Source organism: Copadichromis virginalis, linkage group LG22 (assembly GCF_057382275.1).
Source record: "Copadichromis virginalis isolate Kocher_CV1m ecotype Utaka linkage group LG22, C_Virginalis_male_GT1.1, whole genome shotgun sequence".
NCBI classification, from domain to species: Eukaryota; Metazoa; Chordata; class Actinopteri; order Cichliformes; family Cichlidae; genus Copadichromis; species Copadichromis virginalis.
This window is the reverse complement of record NC_140638.1, coordinates 12051356-12070082: the sequence shown is the minus strand read 5'-3', so window position 1 is coordinate 12070082 and position 18727 is coordinate 12051356. Positions and strand designations below refer to the sequence as shown.

At 41.7% G+C, this 18727-nt stretch overlaps 1 protein-coding gene across 1 annotated transcript; it reads left to right on the top strand.

Annotated features, from left to right (window-relative positions):
- The first annotated feature begins 2767 nt into the window (after window positions 1-2767).
- Window positions 2768-17650, top strand: cratb (carnitine O-acetyltransferase b). The gene is made up of 15 exons (XM_085445446.1): window positions 2768-3175; window positions 3455-3679; window positions 4450-4568; window positions 5229-5282; window positions 8202-8367; window positions 10329-10503; window positions 12948-13038; window positions 13261-13348; window positions 13433-13533; window positions 13650-13769; window positions 14361-14483; window positions 15297-15432; window positions 15542-15604; window positions 15701-15838; window positions 16802-17650. Exons 1-15 carry the CDS (start codon window positions 3125-3127, stop codon window positions 17006-17008), a joined length of 1857 nt encoding a protein of 618 aa, XP_085301572.1. The 5' UTR covers window positions 2768-3124; the 3' UTR covers window positions 17009-17650.
- The last annotated feature ends 1077 nt before the right edge of the window (window positions 17651-18727 follow it).

Below are 18727 nucleotides of genomic sequence, written 5' to 3'. Positions count from 1 at the left end.
CAATGCTGTAATTTCATTTTCATTTGGATTACACTCACTCGCTCCTTTGGTGTTAGTACTAGTGCCAGCACCTAGTTAGACCTCCTTTTTGCCTTTAGGACTGCCTTAATTCTTTCACTCAGTTGAGTTTGCACATCAGTGATGAGCTTTATGATATGGTCAGTAGATGGTCATACAGGGACGGACATGGTTAGGAATAATGCTCAGGTAGACTGTGATGTTTACATGATTCTCACAGTACCAAAGAACACAAAGTGGACCAAGAAAATATATCCCACACTATTGCACCACCATCACCAACTCAGCTGTTAACACAAGTGACACATTTTTATGTAGCCCACAATTTGACTCATGTTTCATATATTAAACTCGATCAATTTGGTTTATTTTATTTTAGAGCTGACTCCTTTGATACCACTTTGGTGCAGTTATTAGTCTACTCGTTTTACTTGCTGGACTCAGTTCAGTTTCTAATATCTGGAAATGTTTTCTTTTCTTTTTATTAGTTTCAGTGTTTTTTTCTTTTGGTCTTTTTAGTTATTATAATATGGAATATGGTATTTGTCATCGTTGTGGTCTCTGGGTCTTGAACCCAGGGCTTTGAGTTTGCTGTCAGTTCATTATTTCTTCTGGAATTTGAGAAGTAATTTAAGTTCATTGTTTTCTGTTAATAGTGTTTGTATTTCCTGGCGATATCTTCTGATGCCTGGTATCGGTTCCTTATTTGTTTTGGTTTTTTTGTGCCTGCCCATATGGAAAAGAAATAGTAAAAACTTATATGTGATTACTCATGAAAGTGGCCACTTTCATGAGTAAATCATATAAGGCTTACATGATTTACTCATGAAAGTGGCCACTTTCTCATTACTTTCATACATTGTTTTAGAGAGTATCCAAAACATACAAGTTTCATTATGTAATTTTTCAAGGGATCTTATATCTGTTTTCACTCTTATATGCTTTTCATACAAGTTTCACACAAGACAGATACAAACTTTATAAGATTTATATATATCTTTTCCATATGGGTGTAGTCCTTTGTTTGCTTATGACTTTTGGTTTATTTGCTCTCTTTTGGTGTTCCTACTCTGTTCTGTGGTTGTCTCTGTATCTCTCTGGTAATTTTACATGTGAGTCTGTCATCTTTTTAGTTACGTCCTGTCTTAGATCGCTGGTCTTTTGTATCGAGTTTAACATCCTTTGTCTTGTCATCTCTTATTTGTTCCCTTCCTTAGTGTCCCAGGCTTGTCTGCATTTGTCCTTTGCCTTCCCAGTTCCCAGTTTGAGTCCACCTGTTCTTTCCTATGTTAAGTTAACTTTTGTTACTCGTTCAGTTGTGTTTTCCTGTTTTATTGTGCTAACTGTTGTTTTCTGTGGTTTGTGTTGTATTTATTTCCCCTGGCTCATTATGTCTATAGTTTCCAGCCATGGATCCCACCCGTTGCCTCTCCCATAGTTATTCTGTGAGCACACATTTCAATTCCCTTGTGGCTTCTTGAATTATGATTCCTTGCTCTTGCGTTTTTAGGGTTTGAAATCTTTTTGGATTCTTTGGGTTCTGCGCAAACACACGATTAACTGCCTTGCAGACACATTGTTCTCAATAAACTACAGCTGAGATTATTTTAGTTACCTAAAAAGAATAAAGAATCCTAAACAAGGAGTGAAATCAGCAGTCTGTTGGGCAAAATGAAAACTAACCAAAAGGATTTTGTGAGCACAAAAACTAAAGTCAAATTTAAAACACTTATGGAAAATGTCTTTCACTTTGGTCAAATTTGTTATTACATTTATGTCATGTCATGGTGCTTTTTATTGGATGTTTACATCAATGTGAACTTTTGAAAAGTGCACCTCTGAATAATATCCTCTGAAATATAATAATAATTAAAAATAAAAGTCAAACTAATGAAAAGGAAGGCTAAGGCTAAACTCAAATGACAAAACTTTGTGGTCTTTACTACATCCACCTGTAGTGAATAACTGAAAATGCTGTGTTGGGTTCAGACCACTCAAGAATATATCATATCTTTGCCTTGAGAAACCCTTGGGTTGCTTATGTGGTAGGAGAAGGAATTAAACCCGTGCTGCTCCTTTTAGCCTTGTGGCCTGTAGTTGCCTGCTCAAACATGTAATCAATAGTTTACACATTGTTGTAAACCTTCTGTATGTACCTTCATGACAGCATCTGTTGATTGTAGACCTTGAAAATGACCTGCATCCCTCTCAAGATTTTGTTAGATGTTGTGATGTTGCCAAGCTTCTTTCTAAAAACAAACCAGACTGTTGATTTGGTCACTCATAAATTTTCGCTGTTTCTCTGACAGGCTCACCCTAATGATGGCGTCCCTTACTAGCATTTTTTTTATGATTAGGATACCCGATTACGACATGGTACCCAAATTCAAGAGTGGATTCAGTGTAGTCTGTTCAAGCCATGTATGCTATGTCGGTGTCATGAAATCACCTCTTGATCGTAGTCTTATTTATTAATGACCTCTGTGTGAGTGAGTGTAACATCAGTGACATCAAGAACCTTGTTCTTGTAGTTACCTGCACTACCTCCAGTAGATAAAGTTAATAAAATACGATGTTAGAAGACGATTCAGAAAATAATACTAAAATACACGATTATTGTTGCATTTTCGCAGCTGTAAAAAGTGGTATCAGGTATGTTTTTATGTAGTCTCGGGTTACAATGTCGAACAAACCCGCCCTTTGTGAGGTCATCAAGCCTAACAGCGACACCCCGTGGACGGGGGCGGCAGTGCGCCCTTTGTCTCGGTCACGTAGCTGTTTACGGAAACATTTTCACGTCCGCACGTGCGCCAGTTTGTCACTTCTGCACGGTACGTGAGGGTTCGCGTGCCCTCGGCTCGAAGGAAGGGGCAGGCTGTGCTCGGTTTTTCTCCCGAAATATAAACGAGTTCAAACTTAATGCGTGTCGAGCGATGAGGACTGTGCTCTGCAGCCATCGTGGAGAAGTAGGAGGAGGTCCGGGCTTCATTTTGCCCGTCTGACCTCGCGCGAACTGTGCAGAAGTTGTCGTGAGCTAAAAAGGCCCATCTGGGTTTTTTGTGTGTCACACCTTTGAACACGGAGCGGATTTGTGACGCGAGGAAAGATGATTTTTAGGAACATTCACTCAGGGACCTGCAGAGCATGGCTGTCCCGGGTGAGTCGACGTTTGTTTTCACACTTGCTGTCATGCTAAAACGCTGAAGCCTTGTTATACTCTCTCTGCGTGAGCAGAAACGGATGATAAACGGACAAGAAGCAGCGGGTGTTGCTTCCACTGTCATATCTTTGACTCCTTTTCTTGAAACGCCCTGCACTCTCTGGCATTTGGTCAAACCTCTGAGGAAGTTCCTGCACTGTGCTCACATGCACTTACTGCTCTTTCAGCATTTTCAAATGAGGAACTCTATTTCACCTCTTCACCTTCCACCTGCAGGTTTCCCTGAGGCAGGAGCTGTGTTTCTTCTCCTCGGTGCCCCCACAGCCGGTGCCTCCTCTGGCCCAAACCCTACAGGGCTACTTGCGGGCGCTGGAGCCCCTGCTGCCCCTCGAGGAGCTGAGCCACACCCGTAGGATAGTGCACGATTTCGGCCGGCCGGCCGGGCTTGGTACACAGCTGCAGGAGGGTCTGGAGAAGAGAGCCAGACTCAACAAGAACTGGGTGTGTAGCGGAAGGGGAAAGAATCAATGAAAAATCAATTGGTGACTCCCACACGAGCCCCTCAGAATCAGTTAATTAGAATAACTTATTCAAAAATGCCCTGATTATTTGATTATTATTGACCACTTGTTGACCACTTGTAGACAAAACATTAATTTGGTGATGTTTTGATGGTTTGGACGTTTTCTCTCAATAAATAGAGAAAAAAAATCAGTAAATTAATAATGGTTGAGGAAAAACAGCTTCTGTGCAAGCCTAAATGTGTGATCTGATGGTTTATAAGCTGGGTAACTGTTTTCAGAAATGAACTTATTAGACCAAGCAGCATTTTTCCAGTCTTCTGTTGCCCAATGTCAGTGAGGCCATGTGAATCACCATTTTCCCCTCAGTGTATACCTACACTACGTTGCAAAACAGTGTTTCAAAATAGTTTTTTTTCCCCCTATCGATTAAAAACAATCACTAAAATAAGCATTACTTTATGATATTGTATGTATTTAGCTCTTGTTCTGCATTAAACAAACTTATTATTTCAAAGTTTAGGGAATGTTAAAACGTATACCCTATTGCCGAGAATCAAAGAAGAGTCATGTCTTGCTTCTTGTCTGTGACTTAACTTTGCAGCAAAAGTCTGTTAAAAAGCTTTGAGGTGTACACACACACACACACACAGACTCCAGTAAAAACAAAAATCAGTGCCTTTGTGGTTTTGGTCCTTTTTTTGAACTTCAGAGCTGATTTCCGTGCCCTTCCTTTGGTCTCCCCTGCAGATCTCGGACTGGTGGGTGCAGCGGGCGTACTTGGAGAGCAGACAGCCTCTGCCCGTGCACTCGAACGCGGCTATCTCTCTGCCCCGCAGAGATTTTAATGACTGGAGGAGCCAGCTGGTGTGAGTCTACATAAACTGATGTAGAGAGACGGCAGAGAACAGCTATGTGGAAGTGATGGTGCAGAAACCCGTAAAATTAAACATTAAAGGGTGAGATGCTGATGTTAACTCACAAAGTTAACATCAGCATCTCAACGCTGAAGATGTGTTGGCCCGCGGTGTATGTATTTTGAACACTCAAAGCCTCACAGTTCATAGCGTGTAAGCCATTTTTAGATTTCAGTACAACAGCAGCAACAGATTTTTGTATTACTTTGAGTGTGTAAACACAACAGAAGTGTTAAAGGACACAGAAGCAAAAGGGTTTAGTTAAGTGTTGCTGTGTCATCATGCACTTATGATCCTGATACTCACACCTGCTGTTTTTATTTTTATCATTTAAAGCTTGCAACATGATGTCCTGCTCCTCTGTGTGCCAAAGTCGTTACTGCCTCTGTTGACTTCTTTCAAAAGACAGACGCATAAACCGAATAGGCCGCATCTGTGAGACTGAAAAGGGGGTCCGTTTCACTTAAATTCTTTAGATCTCATCGCCTGAAAAGGGGGGAAAAAAAAAACATGAATCATGCCATTAATGATCTCTGAGGTTTCATCGTGCTGCTTTGTTTAGCTGAATATGATTTGTGTTTATAGAACCGCTTCGTGTCTGTTTCCCTGCAGGTTTGCGTCCAGACTGATTGCAGCCGTTCTGGACTTTAAGGCCAAAATGAACACGTGAGTCTTAATTTATGGAACATATTTGGAGCAGATCAGTGATCAGTATGGACATGGCAGGACTTCCCTTTTCTGCTCTAAAGGCTAAAAATGATGAGGACACTAGTACAAAAAGTAACAGCATTGTCTCCAATGAAAATAGAAAGTCAAAAGTTTTCAGCGAGCATTCACTGGCCGCTTTATTAAATACAGCTTGCTAGCTGCATTAATGCTTCACAGCACAGATTGAACAAGGAGCTGGAAACATTTCTCTGAGATTTCTGACCATATTGATGTAGTAGCATGCCATGTGTGATCTTCTGTTGCTTCAAGTTCTCACAAGGTATGCTCTTCTGCATACCTTGGTTGTAATGAGTGGTTGTCTTGAGTCACTATCAGGTTAAACCAATCTGGCCATTCTTCTCTGACCTCTGCCTTCACAAGGCATTTTCTCCCAGAGATCCGCTGTTCGCTGGATATTTTCTTTCTTGGGAAACCTTAGAAATGTTTGTCTGGGAAAATCCCAGCAGTTCAGCAGTTTCTGAAATGCTCAGGCCAGCCATGTTGAAAGTCATTTAAATCACTTTTCTTTCTCACTCTGATGCTCACCAAATCGTCTTCACTGTGTCCTCATACCTAAATGCGTTGAATTTCTATCATGTGATTGGCTGATTAGATACTTCCGTTAACAAGCAGTTGAACAGGCGTAACTAGTAAAGTGGCAGATGAGTGTGTAGCTCAATTGTTTTTGTCGCAGTTGAAGTTGAATACATAACAATCACGTAAAAATATTTCTATAAATATGACTCTCAGACTCATTTCTTTCATTGATAGTAATTTAACTAATGTTGTGTTAAAAACAAAAAGCTGTTTCAGGCTTTTTGTTAATGTTTGAAAGAAAATGAAAGTGAGAACTTAAAACTTTCGTTCTTGTAAAAGAGGAACTTTCATTTGGTTGAAACCCATGAACCAAAGTCTGTAAAATGGCAGTGACTTTTACACAGAGGTTCAATCAAACACCTTTTCTTTTGGTTCACTCTCCCACTCTGTGTTCACGTATTCTGTGTTTAGCCTGTAAGCTATACACAGATGCCAGATTAAATCAGTGGAATAAAAACGAAAATATGTCACACTTTATAGTGCAGATCAAGTACAAGCTGCTATACAAGTCATATTTACTGGTGCCCAGTCTCTCTGCTGTGTGGTGGGGTTGGGGGGTTACTATAGTAAAATACAGTTATTCCCTTTAGAGCTTATGGAGCTGGTTATTACCCGGGGGAATCACAGGCTCTGTACTGGTGTCAGACTTTGCAGTAATCCTCTGACAGCGTTTAAGCTGCGGTGCTGCAGTTGGTTTTATTCGCTTCTATTTTTGTGCCGTGACCTTTGACTCGGCTGGCATCGCCTTGTGTTTTCTCTGGTGCATGAAGTTAATCTGCGTCTAAATGTACTCGCCTGCACATATTGTAACAGAATCTGCAGCTCAGTGCTGCAACGTCTGCTGGAGTCTCTGTCTCCCCGAATGAAGCATGAAAAAGGTGTTTCAGTGTCGGCGCATTCAGCATAGCTCTGAATTTTTAAACTCCAAAAAGTTTTTTCCTCTTCCTTGTCTTTCGCTCTCATTTTCATAGCTACTCTCTGCTCTATTCCCACTGCACAAACTCTGAACTATTGAGTATAGAAAGTTTCTGCTGCTGTGCATTTCTGATCTGAACTCTTTTATCACATTGCACTTTATTTTGTTGTCATGCATCCTGTAAGATTAAAATTGGTGTTACAGTGCTGAGTAACAATCAGGGGGCCTTGTGTTGATCAGTGAGGGACGCCTTTATCATAGTCTGTGGACTTCAGCAGCAATAGTTTAAACTCTAACAGGGAGATAAGATTTAAACTAGCTGGAAGAGGAACGTTTTTAACTGGCTGATTTAGGAAGAAGTCGGGATCAGAATGACCCGGCCTGAACCGGGAAGCAGAATTTGGGTTTTTCCGAATAACCTTAGGGTCAAGCCTGGTTTTCTGTATTATGAAGGTAGTCCACTTAACAGGGTGCATCAGCATGGTAACTTGTGCTGTAGAGAGGTTACAGTTTGGAGATGAACGGGTAGAAATCACTGTCCGCTGACCAATCGATTCTCCCTTGGATCTCTGTTTGGAAGAGCAGGAGGGTCTGAGATGTTTTAATATTATTTAACGTCTTTGCATTTCCCCCGATGAACATCAGTAAAAAAAATCTAGATTTTTTCTTTTCTAAAAGTATTTTACCTTTTTTCTTGCTCTATAAGCATTCATATATAATCCTAAAACAGGACCTACTTGTACTTTGTCACCTTATACAAAATTGGCTTTTTGTTTGTTTGTTTTTAATTGAATTGCTCTGATTGTTAAACACCACTGTGGCTCCCGCTGAAAGAGTGGACACTAACAATGTCTGTTATACATTACTTTAATTAAATAGTCAGTTATAAGCCATCAGATTCTCCAGTGTCCTAATGAGACATGTTAGAAGTCTGTAGACTTTCACAGTCTGCATTTTTGCCTGCTGACAGAGCTACAGTAGGTGCAGCGTCTTATCAGGTGAGGTCCTGTGCAATGAGCAGGTCTAAAACTGATGGGTGTCTTTATTCTTTGCACAGTTGTGAGATGATCAGCGATCCCGCACAGAGATGTTATTCATTGTCCCTCGGTGTATTTAACTAGTGCAGGGTGCAGTCAAGAAGAGGGTAACCCATGTCTTTGTAGGTGCAGGCAGTCATTAAGTGACTGTCTTGAAGAGGTGGCAGCTATAAGTATACGCTCATTGTTCAAAACATGGCTGAGCAGAAGGGGCGGATTAAGGGTTTCATCTTACTAGGGGAAACGACCAGAGAGGGTGACTGAGGAAAGCAAAGGATGGGGGGGAAAAAAACAATAATGACTGACGTGTTTCTCTTTGTCTGTCAGCGGGCAGCTGCCGGTCGAGTTCATGCGAAGGAAGCCCCTGTGCAAGGAGCTCTACCCGCTCCTCTTCTCCTCCTGCAGGATCCCCGGCCCCAAACACGACTACATTGCTCACTACGGCCGCTCCCGCCGCTCGCCGACGCACATCACTGTCGTCAGGAACTACCAGGTGAGTCGTGCCTGACAGGTGGCAGAAGATGGATTTAGATAGTCTCTTTTGTTCTTTTCTTGTGTTGCCAGTCAAGTCGAGTCTTGTGCAATCACATCTGAAGCTGCTTTTTGTGTTTCTTAAACTCCAAGTTGATTGTTGATACACCAATTTTTGCAAACAGAAGTCACGTGATCGTACAGGAAGCTTTCTTCTGAACATTGAGTACTCTGGCAGCACATTATCCCACGAGATCGTTGTTTTATCTAGTGATTGCTGGCTGTATGTGGATATTTCATCTACATCTTGATTAAAAGAGAAGCTTATTTAGTTTGTAAAGTATCTGCACATAAGTGGAGAACCAGTCAGCAGATGTCTGATTTAACATTGAGTTCAGTTGGGTAATTAGAGAAAGGAAGAGAAGTGTTTAAAAGCATGCTTCTTAGCATTTCAGACATCTGTTACTTTTTATCACAGGAATTCTTAAACCATGAAAACATGTTTGATTCTGGAAAGGAAAAAAGCATGAAATGAGATATACTAAATCTACACAGTGTTTCATAATGACTAAGGACTACTGCATACTCACATCTACTGTACTTTTTATTGTAGGTTAGTAAGTTGTTCATCTTTCAGAAGACGCAGCGTCCAAAATTAACAAAATATCCTGGATGTTCACCTCTGGCGCTTCCTGTTGTGGCTCAGTTTTTTTCCAAAGGTTAACAGATTTACTGAAAAGGCCTTCTGCTGCCAAAGTGACTTTAATTGATGTAGGGCGTGACTCATTTGCAGTGCGTCAAGTTTGGCAGAGCTGCAGCAGAGAAGTGATAGAAATAGTTTGTTTTTTATTTAGTCTGTTTCTACAGGGTTTATTAGCCACAAGTACAACATCAGCTCTCACTCTGGACTGATGACAGTAAGCGGAGTTATTGTATACTAGTAAGCCAAATGCTAGTTTGTGTTTTTAAATACATTTTGTAGCTCAAGTTAAAATCTATATGTATATGCACACCATTTAATCTGAGGTATGACTGAATGTGATGCAGTCAGCATTATTTGCATGGACTCTGATCTGTCGAGGAATTGTTCTCCTTTCATGGACGAGTGCAGCTGTGCTGTGTTGTTGTGGCGCCCTCTGATGAACACGTCGACCCAGAGTATCCTAGAAATGTTCAGTTGGAGACACAGTGTGACTAAACGCTGGCCAAGAAAGTCTCTGGATATAAATACAGGACCCAGAGAGTCCTGTGCTGCTCTGCACGTGTGGGGCTGGGCATCGTCTGCTGAAACAGCTGCTGGGCGGGGCGCAGTACAGACTGGAGCGCCCCGTCTCAGCACCTCAGCCAAGAACAATCGGGTCAGGGGTCAGAGATGTTGCAAGGTTACAGCTTGGATACATGAGAGTCCCGGCAGGAAGTAGCTCTGCCACTAGTCAGGCGTGACGCTGATGACAGTGGTGTTCAGAGACTGCTGCCTGCAGAAAAGAGTAAACTAAACCAGCTGTGAGGTGTAACTTCATTCATATGGAGATTAATAATCCCAACAACAAGCAACCAGAACCCAAAAGTGCTTTCTTAGAGATTAAAATGATGCAGTGAGAATTTTTTATTTATTTATTTATTTCTTTAGAAATGTACTCGTCAAAAAAAAGTGCTTTCATCCACTGAGCCTCGGTTTTCTGATGGACTTTTGAGGATATTTTTCAGGTGACAATTCTTTTTGTTTTTGTAAAAGGCAGAACAGGAAAACCCTCAAAGAACTTAAACTGCTTAACAGAAATTCAGATTTTATCGTCTCAGCTCTGAACTTGTTTGGTTTTTTTGATAACTGTAAATGTTGGTGTTTCTGTGGATTTGAAGGGTTTTTTGTGACTGTAAAAAGCACTTAGTGCAGCTTAGTAATCGAAAGATGCCCCCGCTTTTAGTTTTGTATTGCTTTTAAAAACTTTGATCTTACTGACATGGTTTTCCTCTTACTCCCAGTTCTTCCAGCTGGAGGTTTATAACAGCGATGGCTCGCGGATGACTGAGAGTCAGATTCACGGGCAGCTGCTCAGGATCAGGTCTCAGTCTTGGAAGACGGACAAGGAGCCGATGGGCATCCTGACCAGCGAGCACCGCCACACATGGGGAGAGGCTTACAACCGCCTGCTGAGAGGTAGATCACCACACACGCAAGCCGGTGCTTACTACTTGACTGCTATCTCACTGTAAGCTGCTGCTGTTTTCGGTTATTTTAAGAGAGCAAACAAAACTGATCTGTTAATGGCTCAGTTTAAGAAAATACAAATGTGAGAAACGTCTACATGCCAAGCTCTGACTGTAGGATTAACATCCCCTGATGTTGGTGAAGCTTTGCTGGTGTTAGAGTAGCATAGGATACGCCCTCGCATCCATTTTTCTGATGTGCTTGAAATGACGTCACAATATCTGAGGTTCCTTTAGAGCAGCTTGAAGGTGGTGGCCAAAGGAGGCGTTTTATTAATTTTTACCTAATTATAGATTTTAGATAATGAGACCTTCCAACTCAGTGGTTTTATCATCTGCTTTGTAGAAACCTAACTACACATAGGAGACAGGAGAGGGTGCTGTGTACTTGGAGCAGCTCAGTGATCAGAACTCTTCATGTTTTTAGACCTAACACTGGTTTAATGATGGATTGATTAGTATTTAGTATTTATTTATTTATTGTCATTGTCAAGAACAATGAAATTGCGTTTGGGGCTTCCATACAACCCAAAAAAAAGAAGAAAATAATAAATACCCCTTAAAACCCAAGTGTACATATTTAACCCAGTGTGACTCCAATGCAATAAGACAATCCTTAGCAATAATGTTCGTAGAAATTCAGACAAAGACCTGAGAAACATGACAAAATACAACAATGCAACCCATTCAATATTATTGTACTGTGAGATATGATATCAGATATGATAGTTATCTATTTAAGAAAGAGGGGGGGGCAGGAGGGGGAAGAGAATAAAGATATGATGCACCAATGCAGACCAGTTCATTGCTATTAAGAAGTTGGATATGGTTATTGTCCGTGAGAGGGGGGCAGAGAGTTCAGGAGCCTCACAGCCTGTGGATACAGGCTGTTGGCCAGTCTGGATGTTCTGGCCTGTATAGACCTGTACCTTCTCCCTGAGGGCAGCAGATGGAAAAGGTGGCGCGCAGGGTGATGTTGGTCCCGCAGGATACTGTGCACCCTCCTCAGACAGCGAGTGGGGAAGATATTACTGCTCTCTGGCAGACTTGTTCCAATAATTCTGCCAGCTTCTTTCACCACCCGCTGGAGTGCTTGCTGATCGGCCTTGGTGCAGCTGGGGAACCACACTAGAAATCCATACGTCAGAACGCTGCTGATGGCACAGTTGTAGAAGTTCAACATCAGAGATCTGGGAATGTGTGCGCTCCGCAGTCTCCTCAGGTAGTAGAGGCGCTGTTGGGCCTTCCGTACAACTGAGGTGATATGGTTGCCCCAGGACAGGTCCTCGGTCACAGTTACCCCCAAGAATTTAAAACTGCTCACCCTCTCCACCGCCTCACTGCCAATGAAGAGAGGCAGATGGTTGTTATGACCCCTCTTCCGGAAATCTACAATGATCTCCTTGGTCTTTTTGGTGTTTAAGACCATTACATGTCTCAAAGCAGTTTTAAGTGTTAATGTTTTATGCCTGCATCAGCAGAAACCCAATAATCAATCTTGGTTGGAAAAACTGAAATGTTGGTGATGGATGAAACTCTCAGACACTTAAAATGACCAAAAGTTGGAATCATTGTGTTTCCATCTTGTTATTTTCATACTTGGAGTCTGCTGAAGTAGTTTTGCATGATTCACAGCTCAAAATTATCCTCATTTATTTAATACTGTGGTGCAGCCCCTCAAAGGGAAAGAAATTTATTTTCAAGTAAGTCATTAAGTTATAAAACAGTAGTTTGGGACAGAAGAGGCAGAGTGTGTACGGACAGTGCAGGAGCTGATAGAGGAGAAATGTTAATAACCGTACGAGCTGGCAAAGGACAGGAGGAGTGATGATGTCGAATAGTTTGACTCTTTTTATTTTAACTCCTTTTAATACTTGATAAATGCAAAAACAGAAAAATGTGAGATTGTTGTGTCAAACTCGGAAACCAGATGGAACTGTAGAAAGAGGAGTCAAAGGAGCTTGCAAAGAAAAGCGTCTGGACTTCTTTAAGTTGCTTGAAGACGTTTCACCTCTCATCTGAGAACCTTAAGGCAGCTCTCTTCTCATTGGCTGCCACGCACAAACAGCAGGTCCTCCACAATGACTTCTTTACGTCTGTGATACAATTAGTCGTTGCTTTCACTGAAGTTGTAGATTGTTTTGGTGCATACAAATATAAACATACCATTATGTATGAGAACAAGTATGAAAACGTGTTCTATAGTATAAAATAAAAACAATAAACAAATGGGGAAATAATCCTAGTGATAGCAGCACCAACAAACAATACTTAACAGAAAATAAGGAGAAGCAATCAATAAGCAGGAACAATTTTTGGGCATCATATAAATAACGGCTACATGTGGGAGACGAGTTGATTGGGTTTAAACGACACGGTCTCTGTGTGTATCAGATAAACTGAACCAGGAATCGGTGCGGATGATAGAGACGGGACTTTTCTCCTTGTGTCTGGATTCTCCAGTCATGAGGATATCAGATGAAAAGTATGTGTACACACACACACACCGAGTATTTCTGTGTTTGCTAAATCAGTTGAGTAATGCTGTCTGTGCAGATATTATTGTTTCTTATGGAGGTTTGGAAACACTGCACAATTATCACTACCCGTATTTGAGCTATTGCTCCATTTAAATGTTGTGCACTCTCTGTGGTTTTCTGCGTGTGAGCTCATGAAGAATCGCTTGTGCAACCACTTTAATTGACAGGTATGCGAGCCGCAAGGCCGCGCAGGTCCTTCATGGCGGCGGGACGTTCTCCAACAGCGGAAACCGCTGGTTTGACAAAACGCTTCAGGTGGGAATGCGCACGTGAATGGCGAGAGATGGCTTGTTTAGAGCAGCTGATGCAGAGTGCTGACTCGTGTCTGTGTTTGAACAGTTTGTGGTCGGCGAGGACGGCTCGTGGGGTCTTCTGTATGAGCAAGCCACGGCCGAGGGTCCGCCTGTAGCGACGCTGCTGGATCATGTGATCGAGTATTGGTGAGATGTTGGAATGAAACTGCAGATGTGCTGAATTAGTCAAGAAAAATTGAGCTGAGGTGGAGAATGATGGGGTGTCTGCTCTGAGTGTTTACGTTTTTTTTTCTTGTCTGCAGTGAGAAACCGGACACAAAGAGGGCGCCGCTGCTCCCGCTACCAATGCCCAAGAAGCTTTACTTTCACATAGACCGAGAAATCAAGAGGGACATCGAGCACGCCAAGCAGAACCTTGACATGTAAGCTCCCAACTTTTTTTTTTTTTTTTTTTTTTTTAAACTTAAACTCTGAGCTGAGCTCTGCAGCGCGCTGACCTCTCCGCACACCATCAGCTGCATGTTTGTGTTTGCTCTGAAATCTGACAGAGGTGGAGAGAACTTGCTCTAAAAGAAGGCCGCAGGAGTGTAAACAGATTTATCTTTGCTGTGTTTATGTAACCTTGATGGAAATAATGCCTCTGTGGATAACTGTAAAGTCATTCTTCATAATCCACTGCTGTCCTGGTCAGATGCCAAGCTTTTTATATGGTCCTGTGCAATTTCAGAGCTCTCTCAAATCATTCAGATGCCAAAATATGATTGAGGAATAAAGCTTTTTCTTACGTGCAGTGTGGAGTTCAACGGGACTTAAAAATATTATATGGAAATGTTTAAAATAGTGAGTAAAAGTAGGTAGAAGTAAACTTTGTTTACTTTCTGTCACATAATCTAGTGATTTCCCACCTCCTCTCTACACTGCTGTCTGAAAGCTTATTTAAAGCTGCTAATTGAACCTTGACTTTAAACATAAAATCAGCACAAATGCAAATGTTTGTCCTGAATTTGTTGAAGCCTGATCAACGACCTCGACGTTAATGTGTTCAACTTCAAGAAGTTTGGCAAGAATCTTCCAAAGCAGCACCAGATGAGCCCAAACTCCTTTATCCAGGTCGCCCTGCAGCTCGCCTACTACAGGTCAGTGCCAGCAATCTGCTTTTCTTTTCTTTTTTCTTTTTTTGTGTGTTGTTTGTTTGTTTGTTTGTTTTTAATCTGCTGTTAGAATTTCCTGCTGTGCTGTGGTTAGTCTCAGACTGGATCAGATGGCATTTGTAGTTTTTTTACTTCAACCCCGTTGCATTAGAGAGGGAAAGTTACTTTATTAAATAACTGGTAATGTCCAAAACTGACCCATTTAGCTGCTTTGTGAACCGACTGATCATAAAATAGATTCCTCTTCACTCACACCAGTCCACCTGGTAATCTAACGCCTTGTTTGATACCTGGACTTGATCGGATGAGTTCTGTTGGAGTAATTGGAGTGACTGATTTACACTGATCGGCCACTTTATTAGGTATAGTTTGCTGTTACTGGATGGATCCATCCCTTCATGTTGTTTAAGACCCTACTACCCAAATGTTGCATCAGAAGATTAGACTCATCAGACCAGGAAACACTTTTCCCATCTTATTGTTCAGTTTTGGTGAGCCCCTGTGAACTGGGGCCTCAGTTTCTGTCTCTTAGCTGACAGGAGTTTCACCTGGTTTGGTCTTCTGCTGCTGTAGTCTGCCTGCTTCTGAATGCATGTTGTGTGTTCAGAGATGCTATTCTGCATACCTTGGTTGTAACACGTGAGTTCTCTGTAAATTCTGAATGTGCTAACTGTCTACAAGAGTGAGAATCATTAAGTTTTGTTTTCTGCTTTGTCTTTAAAGTGCAGCACTTACTTGAGATGAACACCTACCTGTTAGCAGCATTGTCTCTGATATTGGCTTTATTTTTGTCTGCAGAGTTCACAGTGAAGTCTGTTCTGCCTGCGATATCGCCACTCAGAGGATGTTTAGAGGAGGAAGGACCGAGTACATCCGCTCACCCACCAAGCAGGGGCTCCAGTTCATTCTGGCCTTTGATAATCCGTCCGTATCGGTGAGAAGCACAAACCCTGTGAGAAAGTTCTCCCGCTGAATGGGAACAGAACTGTTGGAGGATTTTTGTAGCTTGGATTCAGAATGTGTTTATTTTTTGGGGTTTGCAGCGGGAAGCAAAGCAGGAGCTGTTCAGAGAAGCTGTTGATGCCTACTCGGCTCTGACCGAAGCGGTAAGTGTTAAATAAATGTTAAAACATTTATCTCAAAGCTGCTGATTAACTGATTCAAAAACACTCAAACAAGAGTTTCATTTCTCTTTTGTTCAGGCACTTAATGGACACGGCATTGACCGCCACCTGCTGGGGCTCAAGCTGCAGGCCATCGAGGAGGGCATGAGCATTCCCAAAATCTTCATGGACACGGCTTACGGGCTAGCAACACACTTTAAACTCCGAACAGGACAGGTGTGTGTGTGTCTTTGTTCGAGGTGTTATTTACACTGTTGCTCAGTAGGAAATGGGAATTTTTTTTGTTGTTGTTGTTTTGTCAAATGATAGTGGCTATATGAGAGGGAATTTTCTACCAGATAATCTCCTGTGAAGTTCCTGTGAATTTCTTGCAGCACACGCATACATGGATGCTTGGAGTTTCCTCAAAATGAATCTGTTTCTCTTCCTCATTTTAGGTGTTGACAGTCAGATGTGTGGAATTTTTGTAGGTTTTTTTTTCTTTTTTGCCCCGGGGTCAGCTCCTGATTGTTTGTGGGGGTTTTTTCTGGCATGCCTTAGTTTTCAAATGACAGTATATATCAAAGCATTTGTACAGTATAGCTGAATGTTCCAGATTCGCACAGTTTTAAAGGGGATCTGTGCTGCTTGGTTGAACTCAACGATGTAGTTGTTTTGTTTCTCCTTCTTATCTTTGACAAAGTTGTGTTGTCTCATGAGTGTGATTCAGGAAAAAATACCCAACTGGCTGTTGAGATAATGACAAGTTTCCAGTTAGCAGCTATGATCACCGGTTATGTGGATTTTGACCAGTTGGAGCATAAATTGTGACGGCAAATTTTCATTTAATTTTAGTCATAAAGGAGGTAGTTGATGATAACTGTGATGAATGTTATTGGTCAACAAAGTTAACACGGCCCAGCTCGCATTGAAATGTAGGTGCTCGTATTTGATGTTTTATGAGCAATTAAAAACACTGTAGATATGAAATGAGAACAGCAGAATTGAGCTCTTGGCATCTGTACAGATCATGTGATATAACTGGAAGCTCTAGATCAGCTGTCTGGTGAGCCTTAGTGTTCTCGTGATGAAGAGTGAACTTTGAGACTCAGATTTGAGGATTTGTGTGTTTTTAATGACGTGTGCCCAGCTTTAAGGCCCAGTTCCATTATTGATCTCCCTCCTGTCTTGTCTCTTCAGATGCCTGCAAACAACACGGACAGCGTGATGTGTTTCGGTCCTCTCGTTCCTGACGGCTACGCCGTCTGTTACAACCCTCAGGCAGACCACATCCACTTCTCCATCACGGCCTTTAACTGCTGCGAGGACACTAACGCAGAGAGACTCGCTCGCACTTTGAGGGACACCATGTGTCATCTGCAGGAGATGTTGCAGCCTACTGTGTAGAGCTGCTGCTACAGCGTCCAGCAGCAAGATACCAAACATTATCTCTAAAGAATATTTTGTACGACTTTTGTAGGGGTGCTTTTTTTTGGGGGGGGGGTGGTATGCTTGCTACTCACGCTTCACTCGAGCATTTAATTGTGTGAGAGCCTGGAAAAGATCTCTGCAGCTCTCGGGTTCTTTTGTTGCTTCTTTAAAGTTTGGGTGAAGCGATAAATCTTTTTCTAAGCTGTCAAATTTGCATCGTCATCGTTGCATTTCGAAGCATCAAATTCCACAGCGTCTCTCGATGAAAGCGAAACGACTCAATGTGACACTCCAGCATTAATCGGAAACGTCTACGCGTGCACTCCTTTGTACAACTTGTGAGATGACCTGTGTCCTTCAACCTTTCACATTTCACTTTTTCATCAGAATTAATGGGAAAGTTGGATTTTTTTTTTTTTTAATAGGTGAAAAAGGTGGTTTGAATGGACCAGAGGAGAGGAATTATTGAGGGTGATGTGGTGTTTTTGTGTCTGAACTCGACCTGATCGTGAGATGAATTTTGAATAAGCATAATTTTTGTTGTTTGTTTGTTTATTTGGAGGATCTTGTTCTGCACTCAACCTGCAGGACTGGTTAATAAAGCCTGTGCTCACATAATTTCTCACTCAAATTATTTTGTCCATGTTAAAGAAAGTATGAGAGTGAGGATTTCCATTATAAATCTGACACTTTTTCAGCAAAGTGGCATCACAGAATCGCAGTTTTTCACCCAATCTGATTTCTGCTCCAGTGCGCCCCCTCCAATGTTCAAATCTGGACACAATGAGATCTCAACTTTTCAAACCTCATCAGCAGAGCATCTGAGCTGCCTACTTTATGAAAGGTACATTAAATAACTATAGTGTATGCAACCCGTCATAGCAGACCACTACCTGATGAATAACAGGAAAAGCTGACCCTTCAGTCTAGGCTAAAGGGAGGTAGTTTGCTGACGTGGTTCTCCTTAGTGGTAAGGGTCACTGCAAATCAATACAACATTATCTGGAGTGATAAGTTTATCTCATTGTGATGTGAGTGTTTTCTACAAGGATGATGGTACTCCTGGCCAGTGTCAGGGGGGAAGGGGTCTGTGGCCGTATAATAGATGTTTGAAATTAAAATTAAAGTAGAAAGACCTGTCAAAGCTGCATGCCATAAGTGATCCTGCACAATTAATAAAGCTGCTCAGTGGGTGGCCTGTACAGGCTGCACAATTTTAAGGTAATGAAACCTGCTTTAAATCACAGAATTATATGCATATAAATGGTACGCTCAGAAATACAGATCAAAGTATAAAAGTGCAAAAAAAATTTGAGAATAATGGGAAACATGAAGTTGCAGAGGGGATACAGCAACCTTTTTGAACAGGCCTGGACTCATGAGGCTTTTCCATAACGCCAAAGCTTGGAGGTCACTGAATGGGTTGAAGAGTATGAAAATGATCTGAGTCACCAGCTCTTAATCCAGCTGAGCACTTTTTGAGGATTTGGACTGGCTTTGTGGAGAGGTGTATGAGAACTGGTCATCGTCCCTCCACACTGCATTAGAGTCTGTCAAGCAGCACTGAAGATGAAGCTGTATGTGTGGCCTAACATCCAGATTATTCCTCTTTGTTATCTATTTCTATTTATGCTTATGTTGTGACTGAGATTTATGTCAAAGTTCAAAGGTCAGACTGAATAAACATGCCTGTAA